The sequence below is a fragment of the Anabrus simplex genome, chromosome 3, assembly GCF_040414725.1.
Source record: "Anabrus simplex isolate iqAnaSimp1 chromosome 3, ASM4041472v1, whole genome shotgun sequence".
Lineage (NCBI taxonomy): Eukaryota > Metazoa > Arthropoda > Insecta > Orthoptera > Tettigoniidae > Anabrus > Anabrus simplex.
Window position 1 is genome coordinate 44,864,185 of NC_090267.1, and position 21,118 is coordinate 44,885,302.

General features: G+C 38.1%; 2 protein-coding genes across 2 annotated transcripts in view; both read right to left on the reverse strand.

Moving 5' to 3' along the window:
• The window catches only part of LOC136866642 (nose resistant to fluoxetine protein 6), a 695,618-nt gene that overhangs the window by 158,411 nt on the left and 516,089 nt on the right, over window positions 1–21,118 (reverse strand). The window lies entirely within an intron of this gene.
• LOC137498862 (nose resistant to fluoxetine protein 6-like) overlaps window positions 1–21,118 on the reverse strand; it is a 127,186-nt gene that overhangs the window by 2,348 nt on the left and 103,720 nt on the right. The window contains exon 4 of the mRNA XM_068226530.1: window positions 832–923. Coding sequence (XP_068082631.1) covers window positions 832–923 — 92 coding nt within the window. The remainder of the gene's footprint in view (window positions 1–831; window positions 924–21,118) is intronic.

Genomic DNA, 21,118 nt, shown 5'->3' on the forward strand with positions numbered 1-21,118 from the left:
CAGAAGTTCTTGACTGTATGGACACTTCCCTGTTATAATAAAGTTGTGATGCAAGTGCCATTTATAGTTTTCATTCATCGTTTTTATGGCACTGAAGACGACCCACGTTGCAGGTTTCAAACGCGTCAGCGTACAAAAATAATTGAAGAACTCCCCGGAATAAGGATGCAAACAACAAATATTTGAAAGGTGAGATTACAGTGGAACTAAGGTGTATCATCAGCCCCTATGCTGTGATGTAATCTTATGTCTTACATTTGAAATTCAAGCTAGTTTACAGCCAGCAGAAGTTAGTCCTCCTTGGAACATCAGTCAATATGGTGGACAGTGGTTCATCACCAGGTGTAATAGATCATTTAAGTAAAGGCCATAGTCGAAATCACATCCATATTTTGAAATATTTCCCTGATATTTTCATTGTTATTGTTGAAATTTGTATTATTACACTAATATTATTTGCTGTCATCCGTGTTCCAAGTGCATGTACAGGATTTATCTTTCTTATATACAAACGTAAGACATTTTTACAGATTATTTTCCATTCTATCGCTAACAATTCATATATTATTTTTCAAATATTAAATTATAACCATACAATATTGTTTTTAACAGATGAACTCATTTGAACCCTTGCATATTCAATTGGTCCAAGTAGTATATACCACGAAATAAACAACAAAAATAATTGTCCTCTCTCATGAAAACATACGCATTTGTTGGTTACATCCTTATTCCGGAGAAATTTTCAATTATACCACGACCTAACATCTCCCAATATAAAATAGTATGAACGGACCGCTTTTTGATCAAATTAATGAAAAATCGTCTTACCTGTCTTGTGCTTCATATCCTTATTCCTTTCCAGGTACTTGTCGTAAGCACTCCCAGCAAATAGCAGAACCGTGGTTACCACAATGATTGCTCTAGAAAATAAAATGAAATACGTCTAATAAAACACTACGCTTAAGAAATATAATACACTATCTTATTGAAAATATCCTCTAAAGACAAATCTGGGTTTACATTGTGTTGTTTTCTCAAATTCATAACACTCTGTTACAGTAATGAGACTTGATAGTAGTCTAAGCATTTCCCGGTAGATCCTTGCGAAGGCAACTACTGTAATTGAGCATGGAAAAACGGAGTATGCCTCACATGTATTGGCCGTCCTTGCAAAATAATTAACACACCCATTCCAGGATCAGAAATTCTAATTTAAGTCGCAAGGCGATCACACTTTCTGCTCTGTCATCGCAAAACTTCAATACCTTAGTCTATTGTGTCCACCAGTCAGTAGAGAGTATGATTAAATGCTGTTTCAATTGGAGGGCAATTCAAGGAACTCCAATTTATAATCCAAAAATTTGTCTTAGAAGTGCTATTGGAGCCAGAGGAGTTTCAGTATCAATTTATTTTCAATAAATCGTTAATTACCAGTTGTAAACTATATTGAAATTTTCTTGATAAGTTTTCACCTTTCTGGCAGTAAAGGAATGGGTTCCTCTAAATTTATCCAAGTGTCTGTTTTGTGAGGTAATATAATGGGTAAGCGGTCAGCTCATCATCCCCATTTAAAACATGGTGCCTTTGCTGATTCCTAGGCTATGTGGAGAGATGCATTCACTACAAAAGTTGACCCCCGAACAATAGAGGAACTTTAAAGATCCTTTTCAATTAAATCTTCAAAATACTGTAATAAAGTGTAAACCAGAATATATTTCTAGACTTTGAGCACAGACTAATGGTATGACCATGTATTCCCAGAAATGCCTGGAAGAAAGCAAACAACAGCCAAGATAAGAAACAGCCAGCTTACTCTCCATTCTCTTCCATCAAGTTTTAGTTTAGTGTCCGAGAACATGTTCGGTTCGCTGTCACTTGAAAGGCTTTCTGACGTCTACGAAATCATCGTAAGCAGGGGAATGAGAGGAAACATGTTCTTTCTTATCTGACAACATTAGAAGAAACAGTAGGAGTACGTTTGTACGGTATATATGTCCGTTTACTGCATCTTGAGCCCTATTTTTCGCCTTGAAGTAACAGCACGCCATATGCCTACCTCGTCGTCATATAATGGAACTTTATCATTTCGACCCTTTTGATCGAATTTGGTCCGTAATAACTTATACTGGCGGTAGTACCCGGCGTTGCCCGGATAGGTTTTGGATGTTTACCTTTAAGATTTTTATTACACATTAATTAGGTCATGTGTATAGAATTCCTCATTGCGGTGTTCGTTACTATTTTACGATTCCTTGTGTAGTTTTAGAGTGATTGACATAGTTTTACATTATTTAATTTTCGAGTGAAACTTTGTCCTTGAGAGGATGCTTTAATTTTCTGGGAAATATCTCATACTTTCCAAAATATAATAAGTGATAACAGTAGTGGTGTGACGCCGGTTCTGATCCACTTTGGGGTGGGGGGTGGGGTGGGGGGTGGGCGGGGGGCGTGGTCTGTGCTCTGATTGGTTGGGGGTGGGGGTGGGGGCGTGGTCTGTGCTCTGATTGGTGGGTGGGTGGGGGGCGGGGCTTTGCTCTGATTGGTGGGTGGGGGCGGGGCTTTGCTCTGATTGGTGGGGGTGGGTAGTGCTGGGGGGAGGGTGGGTGTGTTGGTCTGTCTCTGTGGGGGCGGTGAGCGTGCGTGCGCGCGCGCGTGCAGGGTGGTTGGGGGGGCGGGGTGTGGCCTCCACCCCCTTGGCGGAGGGGGGTTACGTTTCCCCCTTTGTGCAGCTGTGTGTGTGACAGGTGCGCGCTCCCCTCCCGCTGAGTCAGCATCGTTCCCCTCCCCTCGCTCCCCCAGCTGAGTCAGCCTTAACCACGTTTCCCTTTGTGCAGCTGTGTGTGGCAGGTGCGCTCTCTTCCCGCTGAGTCAGCATGGCGTGCAGATGTACTCCCCTCCCGCTGAGCCAACATCGTCCCCCCCTCGCTCCCCCGCTGTGTCAGCCTCGTTTCCCCCTTCCTCTGTTCTTTTGTGTGTGGCAGGTGCGCTCTCCCGCTAAGTCAGCCTCCCTTATCTCTTATTTTTAAACATGCATGCAGGTGCGGTCTCCCGCTGAGTCAGCATTGTTCCCTTCGCAGGTGCACCCTCTTGACGAGTCAGCATTTTTCTCTTTGTTATTTTTAAAGAAAATGTGTGCACGTGTGCTCTCCTGCTGAGTCAACATCGTTATCTCTTATTTTTAAATGCATGCGGGTGCAGCAGGAGTGCTTAAGAAAAAAGTGGGTGTTATAAAATTAGGAGCGTTGTTGGCTTGCACGTACGCTTTCAGGGGAGCGCTCTCCCCCCTAGCCTAACCACCTACAGTTTCATCACGTGCGCTCCCCTGCTAGTAAATAAGCGTGTAGTGCCTACGAGTAGGGGTAAGAGATTGAGTATATATGCTGAAGGGTTTTGTAGACTGTATCAGAGATTCGTCTCAGTTATTGAAGGGAATACTTTTCAACAGCAAAATGGTACGAGTGAAGCAGACGTTGCCGCGATGCTATAAACCTCTGGACTTGAGGTTTAGCCTTCAGCAGCAGCAGCATCAACAACAGGAGGAGAAGGAGGAGATGTTGCCTACACCACCACCGATGCAGAGCTTTCCTCAAGTCCAAACACTATTGGACTTGAGCTGTGGTAGCCTTCAGCAGCGACAGCAACATTACCAGGAGGAGGAGATGTCGTTGGACTTGAGCTGTAACGGTAGCCTGCGACAGCAGGAGTTGCAGACCACACCACCACTTCGTAGTAGAGTTCAACCTCAGCAGCAGCAGCATCAACAACAGCAGTGGGAGGAGGAGAAGGAGATGTTGCCTACACCACCACAGATGCAGTGCTTTCCTCAAGTCCAAACACTACTGGGCTTGAGCTGTGGTTGCCTTCAGCAGCGGCAGCAACATTACCAGGAGGCGGAGATGCTGTTGGACTTGAGCTGTAACGACAGCCTGCGACAGCAGGAGTTGCAGACCACACCACCACTTCGTAGTAGAGTTCAACCTCAGCAGCAGCAGCATCAACAACAGCAGTGGGAGGAGGAGAAGGAGATGTTGCCTACACCACCACAGATGCAGTGCTTTCCTCAAGTCCAAACACTACTGGGCATGAGCTGTGGTTGCCTTCAGCAGCGGCAGCAACATTACCAGGAGGCGGAGATGCTGTTGGACTTGAGCTGTAACGACAGCCTGCGACAGCAGGAGTTGCAGACCACACCACCACTTCGTAGTAGAGTTCAACTTCAGCAGCAGCAGCAGCAGCAGCATCAGGAGAAGGAAGAGGAGGAGATGGACTGCAGTTTACAGCAGGAGGAGGAGGAGGAGGAGGAGGAGGCGCTGCATAATAGTTCAATTGTAAAATGGATTGAAGAAGTGGTGATATTAATAAGAAAAGAAGAGGAAGAAGAGGAACGACAGAAAAAATATTTTCCTCTTTAAGGAGGAGGAAGAGGAAGAAGAAGACCTATATGATGAAGAAGATAGTGATGATGATAATGATGAAAAGACATTCATCAAAGAGATGAAAAAAAAATTCAGTTTTTATTCAGTTGCTCAAAGGGGGCTTGAGGAGCAAGGGTGTTGCAAAGCACCCAATTTGGAAAGAAGTAACAACGGAGAATTTTATACTTGTAAAAATTGTAAATGCATAAATATTTTTTAAATATTGTTTTGTATTGTATTTTGTGCACTTTTTTTGTAAATATATAATTATTCTTTATATCTTTTTTATTTCTTAAACCTTTATCTGTATCCTTTCATTATTACTAAGAGCAGAAGGAAGGAAAAAGGGAAACAAAAAAAAGCACAACATCTTTTATTTTTTTATTACAATCTATTCCTTACAATACATTAGTTTCTTTAATCCAAGAATTATGAGAATCATCATACCCTAACCATTTTACAAGCACTTTATTTCCTTTCCTTCGAAGTACGCGTTCTACTAGGTAGATGTCTGGATGTTTAGTCTTTTGCAATTCTTCTGTGTAGAAAGCACCAGCTATTAGATGTTGTTGACAATCTTTTAAGAGGTATGTTACAGGGTTAGTAGGTTGCACCTTATAAATAGTGAAGAGCTCAGTAGTCCAGTTAGGTGTATACCCTTTTTCAAATTGATGTTTTTGCTTGCTGATGCGAACAATATCACCTACTTGAAATTTTCTCTTTCTAGTATCTACTGTTTTAATTGCGTTATACACTGTTGCAAGCAGTCGATTGTCTTTTACATCACAAGGTTTCATTTTAATAGTACGGTGATAGGTGTGATTATAATCACGGATAAGCTTTTGTAACCTATGTATCCATGAATGAGTTCTTTGTTTAGTAAACATTCTCCACATACGTTCACGAAGTGTTCGGTTGAAACGTTCTACAACACAAGCTTTCATATTGTTGTACGTTGAGTAATGATTATTGTTGTGTGATGTGGTCCATCGTTTGAACTCAGCATTGTAGAACTCTTTTCCTCTGTCTGTTTGAATATGTTTAGGAAATCGTTTGCTCTTATTGTATATCTTACGTAGCACTGCAGCAACTTCTTTTCCACTCTTACTTTTTAAAGGTTGTGCCCAAGCATATTTAGAATAAACATCTATAATGGTTAGCATATACTTAAAACCATTATTTTCTCGAGAATAGGGTATCATTTCTACTAAATCCATTTGGTGTAGATCATCTAATCCTTTAGTAATAACCCTCCGCCGCATGTAACATCTGCGAGCGGGGCGGTGTAACTCTCTAGCAATATTAGCTCTGATGTCAACACTCATTCTGATGTGGTGTAAAACGAAGACTGGTTATTTATGCAATAATTCGAGCTTCTCGAAGTTCTTCAATAATAGATAAAATTTCGTTTTCGTGTGCAGTATGACCTGCAGATTTAGAAGCCATTAACAGCTGTAGACGTTGTACAAGCTCATTAGGATCATCCCAGCGTACATAGTCAACAATAGGTTGTTGATGATTATATTTCCACTTCAAACCCATGCCTGTTCGCTTTCTTTTTCTACATGGCGAACTTTCTGTAGAGAAGAGTGGTTTAATAATGTTTGTATATTTATACCCTCGATTAGACATTAACTGTTTATCCGATCGATGCTGAACTCTGTGCGCGTTTGTAGATTCTAATATTTTTACATAATTTGAAAAATCTCTCTTTGTGTATATACTATTATTGGGGAAGGATTTAAAAATTAATTCATAAAGACCCCGTGTGCCTTTATAGCTTTTGTTATTTATGACTATGTCGTTACCGTGGAAACGTATTTCTGAATCACCAAGAAACCATCTAGCTTCTTCTTTTCGTATCCCATAAACTCGATCTAATACTTTGCGTACACTGTGTGGTTGTGTAAATAAATCCAAGTAAGAAGAAGCAATATTCCCTATTATTGGCTTCTGTGCTTTAAAACTGAATGGAACTTCTGCATAGGGTAGTTCTAGAAGAGTTCTTTCTTCGTTTTCTTTTGTTTCTTCTGCTTCTTTTGTTTCTTCTGTTTCTTCTTGTTTGATAGGAGGTGCTGAAGGAGAGTTGAATGAATTAGATTTTTCTGAGACGGTAGCCAGTAGAGATTTTAAGGGTTTGGATATAGGACTAAATGTTTTTTCAAGTTGATTTTCTTGTAAAAGCTCTCCTGATTTAAGCGCATCATATTTATATTTTACATTTTTAATAGCTTGCACAAGATATTGATTGTCATATATGTCTTTCTTTATGTCAGATTGTACTTGGTTTCTCGAACGGATGCTGTTTTTCAAACGGGTGTTCGTTGAACGGGTGCTGTTTTTCGAACGGGTGTTCATCGAACGGGTGCTGTTTTTCAAACGGGTGTTTGTCGAACGGGTGCTGTTTTTCAAACGGGAGTTCTTCGAAGGGCTCCTGTTTTTCAAACGAGTGTTCTTCGGACAAGTATTCGTTGAACAATTCATGTTTTTTCAAAGAAGTTCTGTAGATCTTTAGCTGTTGTTCTGTATCTATGAGCAGACAAACCCATAATGGTATTGTAATACGTTTTTCAACGCTTTTTATTCTATCATAGAGAAATCCAGGTTTGTTGTGTAGTCAAACACAATATGTAAAGTAGTCGTTGAATGCTTACCATCGTCTCCAACCAATTTAAATTGCAGTTTGTCTTTTGCGTGAACAGTAATTATAGTTCCTTCACCGATTGTTATAACATTTTCATTATGTTTACACTGAATCTTGTTAGCTGCAGGAACAATAGACAATACTTCAAGTGTTCCCGATTGTGGTAACGTGTATGTAAGATGTCCATTATTGAGGCGATAAAAGGGACTATCGTATATTGATGGTATGCTTGTTATTTGTAGAAGGAAATGAACAAGCAGCTTATGTTTTAAAGCCTGTACTATAGATAGAACGCGTTCATTTATAATGCTTAATATATTATCTTTTGTTTCAACGATGGATTTTTGGATCCATTCTATGTTCTTTTCGTTTAACAAATTAAGCGTTTTAGTCATGCTAGCTTAGAGTGTAGCGATGTCTTGCTTATAGGTAACCTCTATGTTATCGGTGTGCTGTTTGTTGTACGCATAATCTTCCAGGTGGTGCAGAGTGACAACATCTTGAGCTTCTTTGGGGTTTGAAACACCAGATAGTCGTTTGTCATTTATATCAATAGTCTCTTCGTTAATATGAAAATGAGCAAAGTGATTGCTAACGTTATTTTTAAGTTCATTGATATCATAGATTAATACATCAGTTGTGAAATTTTTAAGATTAGCTATGTCTTGCTTATGGTAGACCTTTATTTTATCAATATCTTGTTTGCCACATGCATAATTTTCTAGATGCTGTAAAGTGACGACATCTTGAGCTTCTTTGGGGTTTGAAACATCAGATAAACGTTTGCCTTTTATGTTGATAGTATCTTCGTTTATATCAAAGTGCTCAACGTGATTGGTAACGTTATTTTTAAGTTCATCAAGATTATTGACTACTACATCAGTTATGTGAGTTTGAAGATTAGCGATGTCTTGCTTATAATTAGTCTCTATATTATCGGTGTGCTGTTTGTTGTACACATAATCTTCTAGGTGCTGCAAAGTGACAACATCTTGAGCTTCTTTAGGGTTTGAAACCCCAGATAGTCGTTTGTCTTTTATGTTAATGGTTTCTTCGTTTATATCAAACTGAGCAACATGATTGCAAACGTTATTTTTGAGTTCATTGATATCTTTGACCACCACATCTGATATACGGGTTTTAAGATCAGCAATATCTTGCTTATAGGCAATTTCTATGTCATCAGTATGTTGTTTGCTGCATGCATAACTTTCTAGATGCTGCAAAGTCACCACATCTTGAGCTTCTTTGGGGTTTGAAACCCCGGATAGACGTTTGCCTTTTATGTTGATAGTATCTTCTTTTATATCAAAGTGAGCAACATGATTGGTAACGTTATTGTTAAGTTTATTGATATCATCGGTTACTACATCAGTTATATGAGTGAGATCAGTGATGTCTTGCTTATAGTTGGCCTCTATGCTATCGGTATGCTGTTTGATGTATGCATAATTTTTTAAGTGGTGTAGAGTAACAGCATCTTGATCATTTTCAGGGTCTGAAACATCAGATAGGCGTTTACCTTTTATGTTAATGGTTTCTTCTTTTATATCAAAGTTAGCAACGTTCTGTTTAAGTTCATTAATATCATTTTGATGGTTGGCTATCACACAGTCTGTGTATTGTTTGTTATATGCATAATTCTCAAGATGATGCAACGTAACAACATCTTGAGAATCAATTGGATTAGAAGCTTTAGATATGCGTTTATTGTGTATATTGAGGTTATCAGTGTTTACTTCTATAATGTTATTTTGCTTATTTAAGTTTGATTTGAGTTCGTTTACAGCTTGGTTTATGCTTTCTACAACAGCATTAACATCTTCCTGACTAGATGCATACAGTTCCAAATATTGTTTATTTACCGCATCAAGAGGTTTTCTCGGATCTTCTAAACCGGTTAGTCTTCTTTTCTTAACATCTATATCACTCTCTGTTTGAATATCAAAAATATCAGCGTAAGTGTCAATCTTACGTTTCAATTCATTAAGTTCTTTTACAACTGATTCGTCTAAATACTCTTTAGAATGTGTATAATTATGAAGATGTTCCAAGGTCACTGCATCAGAAGCTATGTTTTGATTTACTATTCCGGTAACTGTAGTGGATCCTAATTCCAAACTTCCTACTCCAGAATTGTTAACAATTGTTTTCTTGAATTCGTTAAGAGAATCTACAACAATTTTTTTATTACATGCATCATTTTCAAGTAGAGGGTCGGCTACACAACGTAGTCGCTTATTATTTAATGAATAATCTCCATCTTCAGTGCGGTATAAGTTATTGGCTACAGCTTCAAACAAAATACCATCCACATAAGCCTTAGTTGGTATATCATCTTCCAGTACTGGGTAAGATAGAGCAACCTTAACATTTCCACATACCTCCATGATGTTTACACTCACTACTCAGTAGATCAAATGAACATGATCCATATTATATTCGCAGTATTTATACCTTCCGTGTATCGAAATACTTATCGAATCCATTACGATACCGTCCGTTATGTAATTCACTATCTTTATCGATAACAAGGAAACTGTATCGATTTTCATTCCAACACTGAGCGCAGAGTTCTTTAAACTCATCGAAGCTCATATCCGTATTAACATGATCATCGTACACATGCTTTAGGTTTCCAACATCTTGTCGAAATAATATAATAAAATTTGCGTTATCTCGAAGTAAATGTTTGGGTAGACAGGTGTAAGTTTGACATAGATAAAACACGTCAACACCAAAATGTCTAGCCATACTGAAATATGTTTTCATTATACTTTGTTTATCGCACGCTACATCATCGAAAATAATCACAGAGTGAGGTTTTGTTTCTTCAGGACGTATAACATCTTCGTTTTCAGAATAGCTGTAATAGGAGATACTTGGAATGGAAGCCAGCACCTTTTCTAAGCGAGCATATTTACTTTGCTGTAACGATTTCGAATAGACGTAGGCGTTGGCGAAACGCAAACCATTTGGGTGTTCCAACAGATTAATCATAAGATTAGTTTTTCCACAATTCGATGGACCACATATGATACAACGCAAAGAGTTTGGAAGGAGAACACTGTGGCGTCGCACAGCATTTTGTTCTCCTCCTCCATCACCGTCTTCTATTACACGAACAGGTAGAGAGATGGTTTGTTTTACCGTTTTAACCATAGCGGACTGAATGATATGCATCACCTGCATGCTTATATATATATATGCTTACCATGAGGTGAAAGCTTTCACACGATGTTTGTCACTCGAACGAGTAACAACAACGTTACTAGTACAACAAAGAAGACGAAGAAAAATAATAAGAAGAAGACTTGTTGTGGACGTGGGTTATTGAATAAAATTATAAACAAAGGTATTGACCACCTCCCATTTGAAGCACACATTCCAGGTTACCAGTATTGTGGACCAGGCACCCGACTCGAAAAACGATTGAAACGTGGTGATCCAGGCATCAATCCTCTAGATAAAGCGTGCAAAGAGCACGATATTGCATACCAAGAAACTGATGCAAATCATCGACGTGAAGCCGATCGAGTATTAGCTTCTAAGGCTTGGGCTCGAGTCAAGTCACGGGACGCAAGCGTACGGGAAAGACTTGCGGCGTTAGCCGTAGCTGGAATTATGAAAGGCAAGGTAAAGCTAGGAGCTGGAAAACAAAGAAGACAAAAAAGGAAAAACCATTTATTGTTAGCTATTCAGAAAGCTCGCTCTGCGCTCGCACGTCTAGGACCAGGTGTCAGCATCAAGCAGGCAGCTTCCGCAGCACTCAGATCTGCACGCAAAGCTGTAGGAAACAACAACAAGAACAACAACAGTGTAGGAAAAAGAAGAAGAGTTATCCCATTACCACAAAAAAAGTTGGGGGGGATTATTCCACTTATTCCACTATTCGCAGGCCTATCAGCCTTAGCAAGCCTAGCGGGAGGAGCGGCAGGTGTCGTGAACGCTATAAACAAAGCCAAAAAAGCAAGAGAGCAACTGTCCGAAATGCAACGTCACAACCATGTCATGGAAACAGTAGCTTTACGGGGCGGAAAAGGCCTCTATTTAGCTCCTTACAAAAAAGGATTGGGTCTATACCTCTGAAACTACCATACAAACCGCTCTCTAACATTGAATTACATCAGTATGCCTTACAGTTAGGAATTCCTTATTTTCGTGGTGTTTACATGAGAGACACGTTGCCTAAGTACGCACACAAAAACGAGAGTTGTATTGTAAATCTAGAACCCTCTTCCCTTTCAGGTTCACACTGGGTAGCAATATATAAAAGAGGGAAGCATGCACACTATTTTGACAGGTTTCGTGATTTGAGACCACCTTGTGAAGTATCACCCTATTTGCGTGGTTGTAACCGTATTCTATATAACTACGAACGTTACCAATCTTTTGATAGCGTTATTTGTGGACATTTATGTCTACAGTTTTTACTAACTATAAATACTGCTGATAAGTGTTGACAACACATCATTCATCATGAAGAGTAGAAAGGAGTCGGTGTACACGTTGACTGGAAATGGGTCGGAATTGAGCATGGAACTATCTCCAGCGCTTGTTTTAGATGACTATTCGTACGAAGTAGGCATGAAGAGTTTGTATACCTCATACACGATTCCTAACATAACTAAAAATAATAATCTTCTTAGAATTAGGTATGTAGGTAAACATAAAGATATCAATCATGATAAAAGATACCACCAGGAATGTATGAAATTCAGGATCTCATAGATGGTTTAAATAGAAAGTTTGCACGAATAGGAGATACTCCTGATCAAACACATGAATACGAAAAGAATAGTACAAACAGACCCAACAGTAATTTTACTTTAACCTTTGACAAACATACTTTAAAATCAAAACTTTACAGCAAGTATACAATCGATTTCACCGTTGACGATTCTTTGGCACCTATTCTTGGTTTCGGGCGAACTATTTTGAAACCAAACACAACTAATATCTCACCTTCCCCTATCTGCATTTCGAACATTAACGTTATCCGTGTAGAGTGCAATATTGCAAGCGGTGCATTTTTAAACGGAAAACGTACACATTCCATTTACGATTTTTATCCTAACGTTGCTCCAGGGTATAAAATAGTTGAGCAACCCTTACCTATCATTTATTATCCTATTGCCTTACAAAGTGTAAACAACATCACTGTGACTCTCAAAGATCAAACTGAAAATAAGGTTGATTTGCTTGACGAAAACCTTTCGGTTACGCTTCACATACGACCTATCGAATGAACACATGGGAATCGTCTACAGAAATACAAGCGATAGAAGTGGTAGGGGAGAACGTAAAGCTTCGAACCACATCTAAAGCCATTGACGTTAAGCAACAAACGATATCTGGAATCTTTATGATACAAAGTTCTTTACCCTTATAAAGATATAAAACTAAACAGACACACCTCGTTCTCACCTACAGTCAGCTAAGCCTTTATAGAGTAAACAACATATTCACCATGTCTCAAGTGCCGAAAGAAGAAAAACCGTTTTTCAATCATTCTACTTCGGGTACTGCAGGATACAATGATGAAATACGAATCCCCTATTACGCGAGCAAGGATTCTATCTCTTGTAATCCTCACGTTATAAGTACAGTTACAGGCGGAATCTGAAGGTTATTACAAACGGACACACGTACACCCAATATGTACAACAGTTACAAACGAAAGTTTTAAGTTTTAGTGCTATCAGCCCTTATAAAGGTAAAACACACTCTGTGTTTTGCTCACAGTGAGCTAAACTTTTGTATGGTAAACAACACCTCCACCATGTTTCGTACGCTAAACATAGAAGAAAAACCTGTTTTCAATCGTTCTATTACTGCTGTTAAGGAGCGAACCTATCGCCCTTACGCAGGTACAACATTCGGATACAATGATGAAATACGAATCCCAGCACGCAAGCAAGAATACCATCTGTTGCCTTCAAAAAGTTCTCTTCACGTTATAGGTAAAGTTACAAACGGAGCAGGAGCTATATCCACTACTTCTACCCTAGATAGCAATTTCGGTGCTTTTCTCTTCAGCGAATGTCGATATGAACTTAATGGTACAGAAATCGATCGAACAAGGAATTTGGGAATAGCAAGTACTATGAAGACTTTTGCATCAACGAAATCTACAACCAATCTCCAAAATACTGGTTGGTTCCCTGTCAGTCCGGGTTATGCCCTAGCTGACCGTACAACAGGTTACTTTCACATCGTTATGCCTCTTTCTAATATTTTAGGTTTTGCTGAAGATTATCAAAAGTGTATCACAGGTTGCTCCCACGAACTAGTATTAATTAGAAGTAGCAACGATAATTGCACCCTCAAATCTACAGAAGATAATGATAACTCTAATATAATTATTGAGGATATTTACTGGAAGGTGCCTTCACTCTCTCTCTCCCACCAAGAACAAGCACGCATGCTTAACATTGTAGAAAGAAATGAGAACTTGCAAATCGCATTTCGATCGTGGGAATTGTATGAACTTCCTTCTCTGCCTGCAACCAAACGAATGAATTGGACAATAAAAGCATCTTCACAACTAGAAAAACCACGTTTTATTATCTTTGGATTTCAAACTGACAGAAAGAAAAAAACCACTAACGCTTGTGTGTTTGATCATTGTAATATTTCTAAACTAAAAGTCTTTCTCAATGAGGAATATTATCCAAATGAAGACATACGTGTTAAAATAAGTGCTGGAGACTTTTCCGAACTGTATGATATGTATACAAAATTTCGAGCTGCTTATTACTCATTAGAGGAAAATGAAATCGTTGGACCTATCCTTGATAGACTTCAGTTTAAAACATTGGCACCTTTGATTATTATCGATTGTTCTCACCAAAATGACTCTATTCGCTCATCTCCAGTCGACATTCATGTAGAATTTGAAACCGACGCCGATATTCCTGCGAATACAACTCTTTACGCACTTCTTCTTCATGACCGAATTGTGGCTTATAAACCACTTAGCGGAGAAGTTACCATAAAACAGATGTAGACTTGAGAAGAAACACTCACCATGCTTGCATACTTCTCTGTTATTATGGAACATACTATACTAGAACTTAAAAATAGGTATGACTGAACAATAGCGTGGTGTCGTCATAAATCAATGCTTCCTTCACCGCGCTCGTGTCGCCATCTATAAAGTGTTTATTGATGGAGTTACTATAAAAGAGATGTGGGCTAAGAGGAAACCTTCACTCCATGTGGAACAGTCTCCACTAGTTCTCATCGATCTGAAACCTTTACATAATGGGCGAGTTGAATGTGCTTTCTGTGAATACACCAAGGATGCTGACTTTAGTTGTGCAGCTTTAATTAAATTCGACAAACAAGATAAGTTAAAAAAAATTAAAAGTCTTACAAAACAAATGTTTCGTTGTGGTGAACGGATTGGGTGAAGAGTTTAAAACTGTTTTTTCTAAACCTGTTGCTGATTTGTCAATGTACGGATGTTCGAAAGCAGCCTTGACAGCAGAAGAAACCAGTGATGATGAATACTTTCCGTGTGAACTACATCAAGAAGAAAAACAGAAATGTGCGTTATGGCATAATAAACACATGCATGATTGGCTCTCTAAAGAGAGTAATGTTATGCGTATGGTGAGTGCTTCTATAAACAAATATCGTCATAGTGGACTTAAATCATTCAACACTCTGGACTGGTGTTATATGCCTGATGAGATTCTGATTTCGCTTGCTGATCATCAACTTCCTTTTCTTTGGAACATACTGCCAGATGAATTCAAGGAAAAACATCCTGAATATGAATATTGTTATGAACATTACTTCAACAACGATCCAAACGCTACTACTCAAATAGATGGTACTCCCAGTATGAAGAAGGACTGTCGTATTTGTAAACAAAAAAAGGTGAAGGAGATGTATTATAATAGTCCTTGCTGTTCAAAGGAATAAATAATAAAAAAGATGGTGTAATTATGTTTATATACACATTTTTGTATATGTGTCTTGATTAAATAAATATCATATAACCTCTTTTGTGTATTATTTATTTCACCACCTTCCTTATTGTTAAAATAAAAACAAGCAATATATATAAATTTATTATTTTTTATTTTTACAAACTAGCTCTTTTACATTTAATTACATATATAATCACTTCATTTATACTTTAATAACAATCAAATAGGTACACAAATAATTTATTAGTTCCTGTACATACATTTTAATTAGTGCATGAAACATCATACTTCTTATACTTGTTTACTATTACCATCAATGCGGTAATGACCCCACGCTAAAGTTGAAATACCATCTGATTGGATGTATCGTTTATCATCATCTGGTGTTAAAACTACTTTGTTTTGACACACAGTAAACACATGATGAAGATTTGATTGTATAGAATACTGATTTTTCATCATATGCTTATTTTCTCTGAAACACTCCTCATAATCATCTATTGTCAAATTCGCTGTAGATTTTACACCTTTGGCTTTTGTTACAGTTTTCTTTTCTGTTTTTATAGCATACATTTTTGCTCTAAGTCCAATAAATTTACAAAACAACACACCTGACAATTCACCCTTCATGTAGCCTATTTCACGTCTATTCATTCTAGGAATTCTGTAAGGATTATCCTCTGAATAGTCTCCTGTATCAAACCATTCAGCAATATCTTCCTTTATATCTGCGTAAACATCCTTAGTTTTTATATGATAAATAAGGCTATCTGTATCAGTATACACTAATGTAAGGTCCCCCTCCTTTGGATACTTTTGCTTCATGTACGCATAATGAAATCAACTACCTTTGTTTTAGATAAGTCTAATATCGTCATTCCTACAAACATTGGTTTATCGCTCTTGACTATCACCCTTTCCATTTCAATAGCCGCACACGATTCATCAAAAATGACTCGTTTCTTAAAGGTAGGTTGCGCTATTAAACGCCCAGCACCAAAAGGTCCATCCCAACGTGTTGTCAATTTAACATCCCTAAACTTTCTCACATTCATTAGTGTGCGACCAAAAACGGAATTATTCATTAACTTGAAAAAGTTTTTATCAAGATCGTTTGTGCTTTGCTTACGTTTTTCTGTATTCAATTCAATGTAAGGTTTCATCCAAGGAGCTTTATTAAATTGTAGTATTCTGTAAATTTTTAAACATTGCAAACCATACTTTAAACATTGTTTCAAGTTTCGATAATGCAACACATACCGATGTTTATTATGTAGTGTTGTCATAAGTTTAGGAAGAGCCTTTTGTGCAGGAGATTTCCTCATTTCAGGACAAAGTGGAAAATCGTTATGCCAATCATGTATTTCTCTAGGATATAATAAATCCACTTCTAAAATATAACCTATTTCAGATTCATCATCTACATTTAGCACATCAAATTCATCTACATTTTCTACCCAAGAAAAATTGCCTACTGGGAGATACTGCATCATAGCCCACCCATATAGGTTATTTACATCCAAGTACAGTAAATAAGAGTCGGGTATTTCTGGGTTGTAATCGCTCATGTATTTATTGTTAGCTTCAACATACCTATGAGCACAATATACTACTCCTCCTCGAATACCTCTTTCTACAAATTGCATCATATCCACATCGGTGATGAGTTCTATGTGAACTTTTGTTGTCTTTAGAAGCGAACTCCAAACTAAACCAGGAGCAGTAAAATAATGAGCAGGATCCAACCCATAAGTCTCTCTGCACACCTTTCTAAAGTTTTCAAAAATATCTGCTAAAAGTAGCACATCAGTTTTCAAATACAAATCTGAATAGTCACCCAAAGTAACACACTTAAAAGTTTTCCATACACGTTGTGCTCGTTCATATTCTATCTCAGAAATAGAACTACCAGTAAGCAAACTACCAAACATATCTTTTGGTGGTAAACTTCTTTCATCTAATACGCTTATTTCCTTTACATATTCGTAAGGAAAAACACCTTTTTGACACATCAATTCGAAATGAACAGCATCTGGAAAATATTTCCGCGTGATATGTTTAGCATCATTGTTCATGTACAAAGCACATTTCTCTAATGAACTGCCTAAGAAGTTGAATGAATCAAGAAATCGTAATTGCAGCGACCTGAAAGCTTTACTATCAACAACAGGAACAACTTTAGTAAACGACTTATAGCGTTCTGTATTAGTAGGTATTAATGTTACCCTTCCTGGATTAAATACCTCACTCGCATTATCATCATTCTCCTCTACCTCTACAATCTTCTCACACAATTGTTTGATAATAAAATGACTATCGTATCCACTCAAATTATGAAAAAAGACTGGTATGTAACTCGGTAAGGTGTACTGTAGATTACAACACTGGTGACTAGCACCACGGAATTTTCCAGTTAAGTAGTCATGATCTTTAACTTTAACATCTGTTGCGACAAACTCTTTTTCGCAAATATGACAAGTAGTTGCTCCTAAATATTCTTCTTCCTGATCTCTATTAAGTTCCTCTATCGGAACTACTTGAGCATAATAATGTGCTATATCTTGAACAATACTAGATAATTCTCTAACAAACCATTCGCAACAATCGTCTCCGCGATATAAATTAAATCTACTGTATGTTTCATTGTAAGAACAATGCAAATAGTAAGCGATACTGTGCGCTCTGTGATAATTCAAGGGAGCTGTATAGGAAGTTTCATTGTTTGGCATAGCCGTGTCAATCGGGTTCAAAACGCATTCGATGTCAGCATAAATAGTAAAAGGAACTATTTCTTTATGTTTGTAATGAATGAACTTGATTATTTTTTCATGCTCTTTCGGCATTTCTAACTTTACAGGATTAAATTGACTGCACGTAACCATGTGGTTATCTAGTCTGGGTTGTGTACCAAAGTATGATAAACAGCGTTCACACACATAGATCTTATGATTATGTTTGTTAACTGTTGAAGACACCAACCGAGATAGAGATTTGATCCACGAAAAATGGTATACAACGTTATCTTGTTCCGTTTGGAGCAGCAATAGGTTTACATGCTTCCTTGCAGAACCCTCTAATTTCTTTGTAATGTAAATAGGTACAATTGTAAACGGTTGATTGCTATCTTGTCCTGCATACATCCACTTTCCATTTTCATACATTACTCCATACACATTCACTGATATATCGTTTTGGTTTTCAAATTTAGACAACTTTTGCATTTCCATAGGAAATGAAATTCCTTCTAAGTTTAAAACACTTCTATAGTGTGGATATGATGATCGACGCTCGGTATGCGTTCTTGCTGGGTTAGGAGCAGCTACAATTGACCATGCAAAACAGTCATCATCGTTGCATTGTACATTAACAAGAGCTTTCTTATCCCGTATGGCTTTAGGTAATTTCAAATGGTGACCCGCATGAAATCCTACGTATGAATTTATGTTTATGTTTATGTTAGTTCCAACAGCGACTTAAGAGCCCACCCAGAATCTCTCTCTGGATAGCGACTGAATTTGGTTAAGGTCTCTTGCACAACATTTTCTTCATACCATTCTCGTAAATCTGTTGCAATAGTAATAATATGATTTTTTGTGTTGGTGTGAAGTTTAGTTGTCTGATCCGAACTAGGCAATATGTGTTCAGATATCAATGATGTGTTTACTTTAAGCGCACTACTTTCTCACGCTTTTTGCACATACTTTTTAAACCATATGTAACACCTTTCCAAAAACAATTTAGGATCCTTCAACTCACAACTATTTCTAATTGACCCTGTAAACATACGCGTCCTGTAACTAGTTTCTAGTAATGTCCAAGCCATACAACATTTTTCTACTCTTACAGTTACTTTGCTTAAACAATTGTTTTGTATACAATTCTTTAGACTGTCAACTAGATTTACCCTATATGTATTCAATTCATTTGTATTTTCAATTACGTGGGTTCATAGATTGAAAGATGAGTTGATGGAATAACGTCTACAGACACATTCAACCCTCTGTCCAAACCACATTGTTCTAACATACTCTCTACGGAGGTGTATGTGTCACTTAAAAATTCTTCAAATTTATGATTGTTTGTTTTATTATCCAAAGAAAAGGAAAGTTCTTCTGACAACCTCAAACGTTTTGGTTCCATCATTGTTTACCTAATTTCTCTATTTTTAATAAAAAACAGCAATAACAGTTATATACTTCCGCATGAATCCACCATTGTGGAAGGAATGTATAATGCTGCTAGAACAAGGAATTAGTTTCAAATCACACTTGTTCTCAAGACTTCATAACAAATGCTAATGATATACCTTACTGTACATATCAATAAACATTAATACATTTGACATAATTTCTTTACTTTAAATAGACAGTAATGACAGTTGCTGTACACAGTATGTACATCCGTATTGTAGTTCAATAACTGTTTTTGAATCCACGAATACGGGGAATGTATAACGTCACAAGAACAGTGAATTAGTTCGGAATCACACTCATCTTGAAGACTGCATAACAAATGCTGTTGATATATCTTACTGTACATATCAGTAAACACTATCACATTCGATTCAAACCTTAGAGTTTTGTAGTTATAACCAGAAATTATTAAAAAATGAGCATTTTTATCCAACCCTGGAGTCTGTAATATCACAGGTAACACACACTCATCAACATTTTTCCTGTGCTCTTGATAGTATTCTTTCGAAGAATCTGATGTGTATACAGTAAACGTTAAGGGTATAATATTGTTTAACCAACAGTCTTCTTCTTCTTCTTCTTCTGCCTTACAACCCTCAAGACATGAAGAAACTATAACTAACTGTTCCATTCCTTCTCTCTGTCTTACACTTATATGCTTATATTTCATATTTTAGACACACATATAAACAAAAAACAGCTTAGGCACACATATAAACACAGCTAAAAACTATGGTAGATAAAACATAGGTAGGGAAGATTCTAGCGCCTTCTCCTCCTCAGCAGACTACCCTTCCCCCTATACACGCATGAACAATGTTAGAATATTAAAGCAAACATTTTAAACTTTCTATTTAACAAAATCTACCTCGTTACGTGAATTTATTTTGCCTTTATATATGAGCTTCAATCCCCTTTGATTTAATTCCTCCACGTCGTTATCGGTTAGTTCTTGGTACTGAGCTGGTAAAAATACTGATGTTGCCACCTCTTCGTCACCAGATTTTTCTAAAATATCTGCAACAATTCGCCTCCCGTACCGAGTTTTAACAGCTCGGTACGAGAGTACATTGTAAACTTCATTGACCGCTAATTGATCTAGCGGTCTATACTCGCTTCCTCTTGATTTGGATAAAGTAGAAAGTTTCTTCAACAAGTCCATTACTTGATGACAAACAGTTAAATCACACTCTGAAACCAAAAAAAAGAAATCCTAATATTATCCTCTCTATTCAATCAAGTTATAACTTATTACATTGCGTTACAAAGAAACAGAGAGAAAAAACTTACCAAAAGATTAGGTGTGAATCAAATCTCTGGTCAATCCCGAACAGCGCGAGCAGCAATCAAGGATATATGTAATAGATCACTGATGTACACAAGCAAGGTCGCAGAACCAGCGAATACGTTTCCACAAACGAATGTTGGCTATATATATACTAAACTCATCGCAGCAGGAGAGCGCACGTGCAAACCAACTCAGCGGGAGGGCGCACGTGCATGCATGTTTAAAAATAGGAGATAAAGGATGCTGGCTCAGCGGGAGAGCGCACGTGCAAACCAACTCAGTGGGAGAGCGCACCTGCCACACACACAAAAGAACAAAGGAAGCGGGGGAAACAAGGCTGACTCAGCTGGGGGAGCGAGGGGAGGGGAACGATGCTGACTCAGCGGGAGGGGAGCGCGCACCTGTCACACACACAGCTGCACAAAGGGGGAAACGTAACCCCCCTCCGCCAAGGGGGTGGAGGCCACACCCCGCCCCCCAACCACCCTGCACGCGCGCGCGCGCACGCACGCTCACCGCCCCCACAGAGACAGACCAACACACCCACCCTCCCCCCAGCACTACCCACCCCCACCAATCAGAGCAAAGCCCCGCCCCCACCCACCCACCAATCAGAGCACAGGCCACGCCCCCAC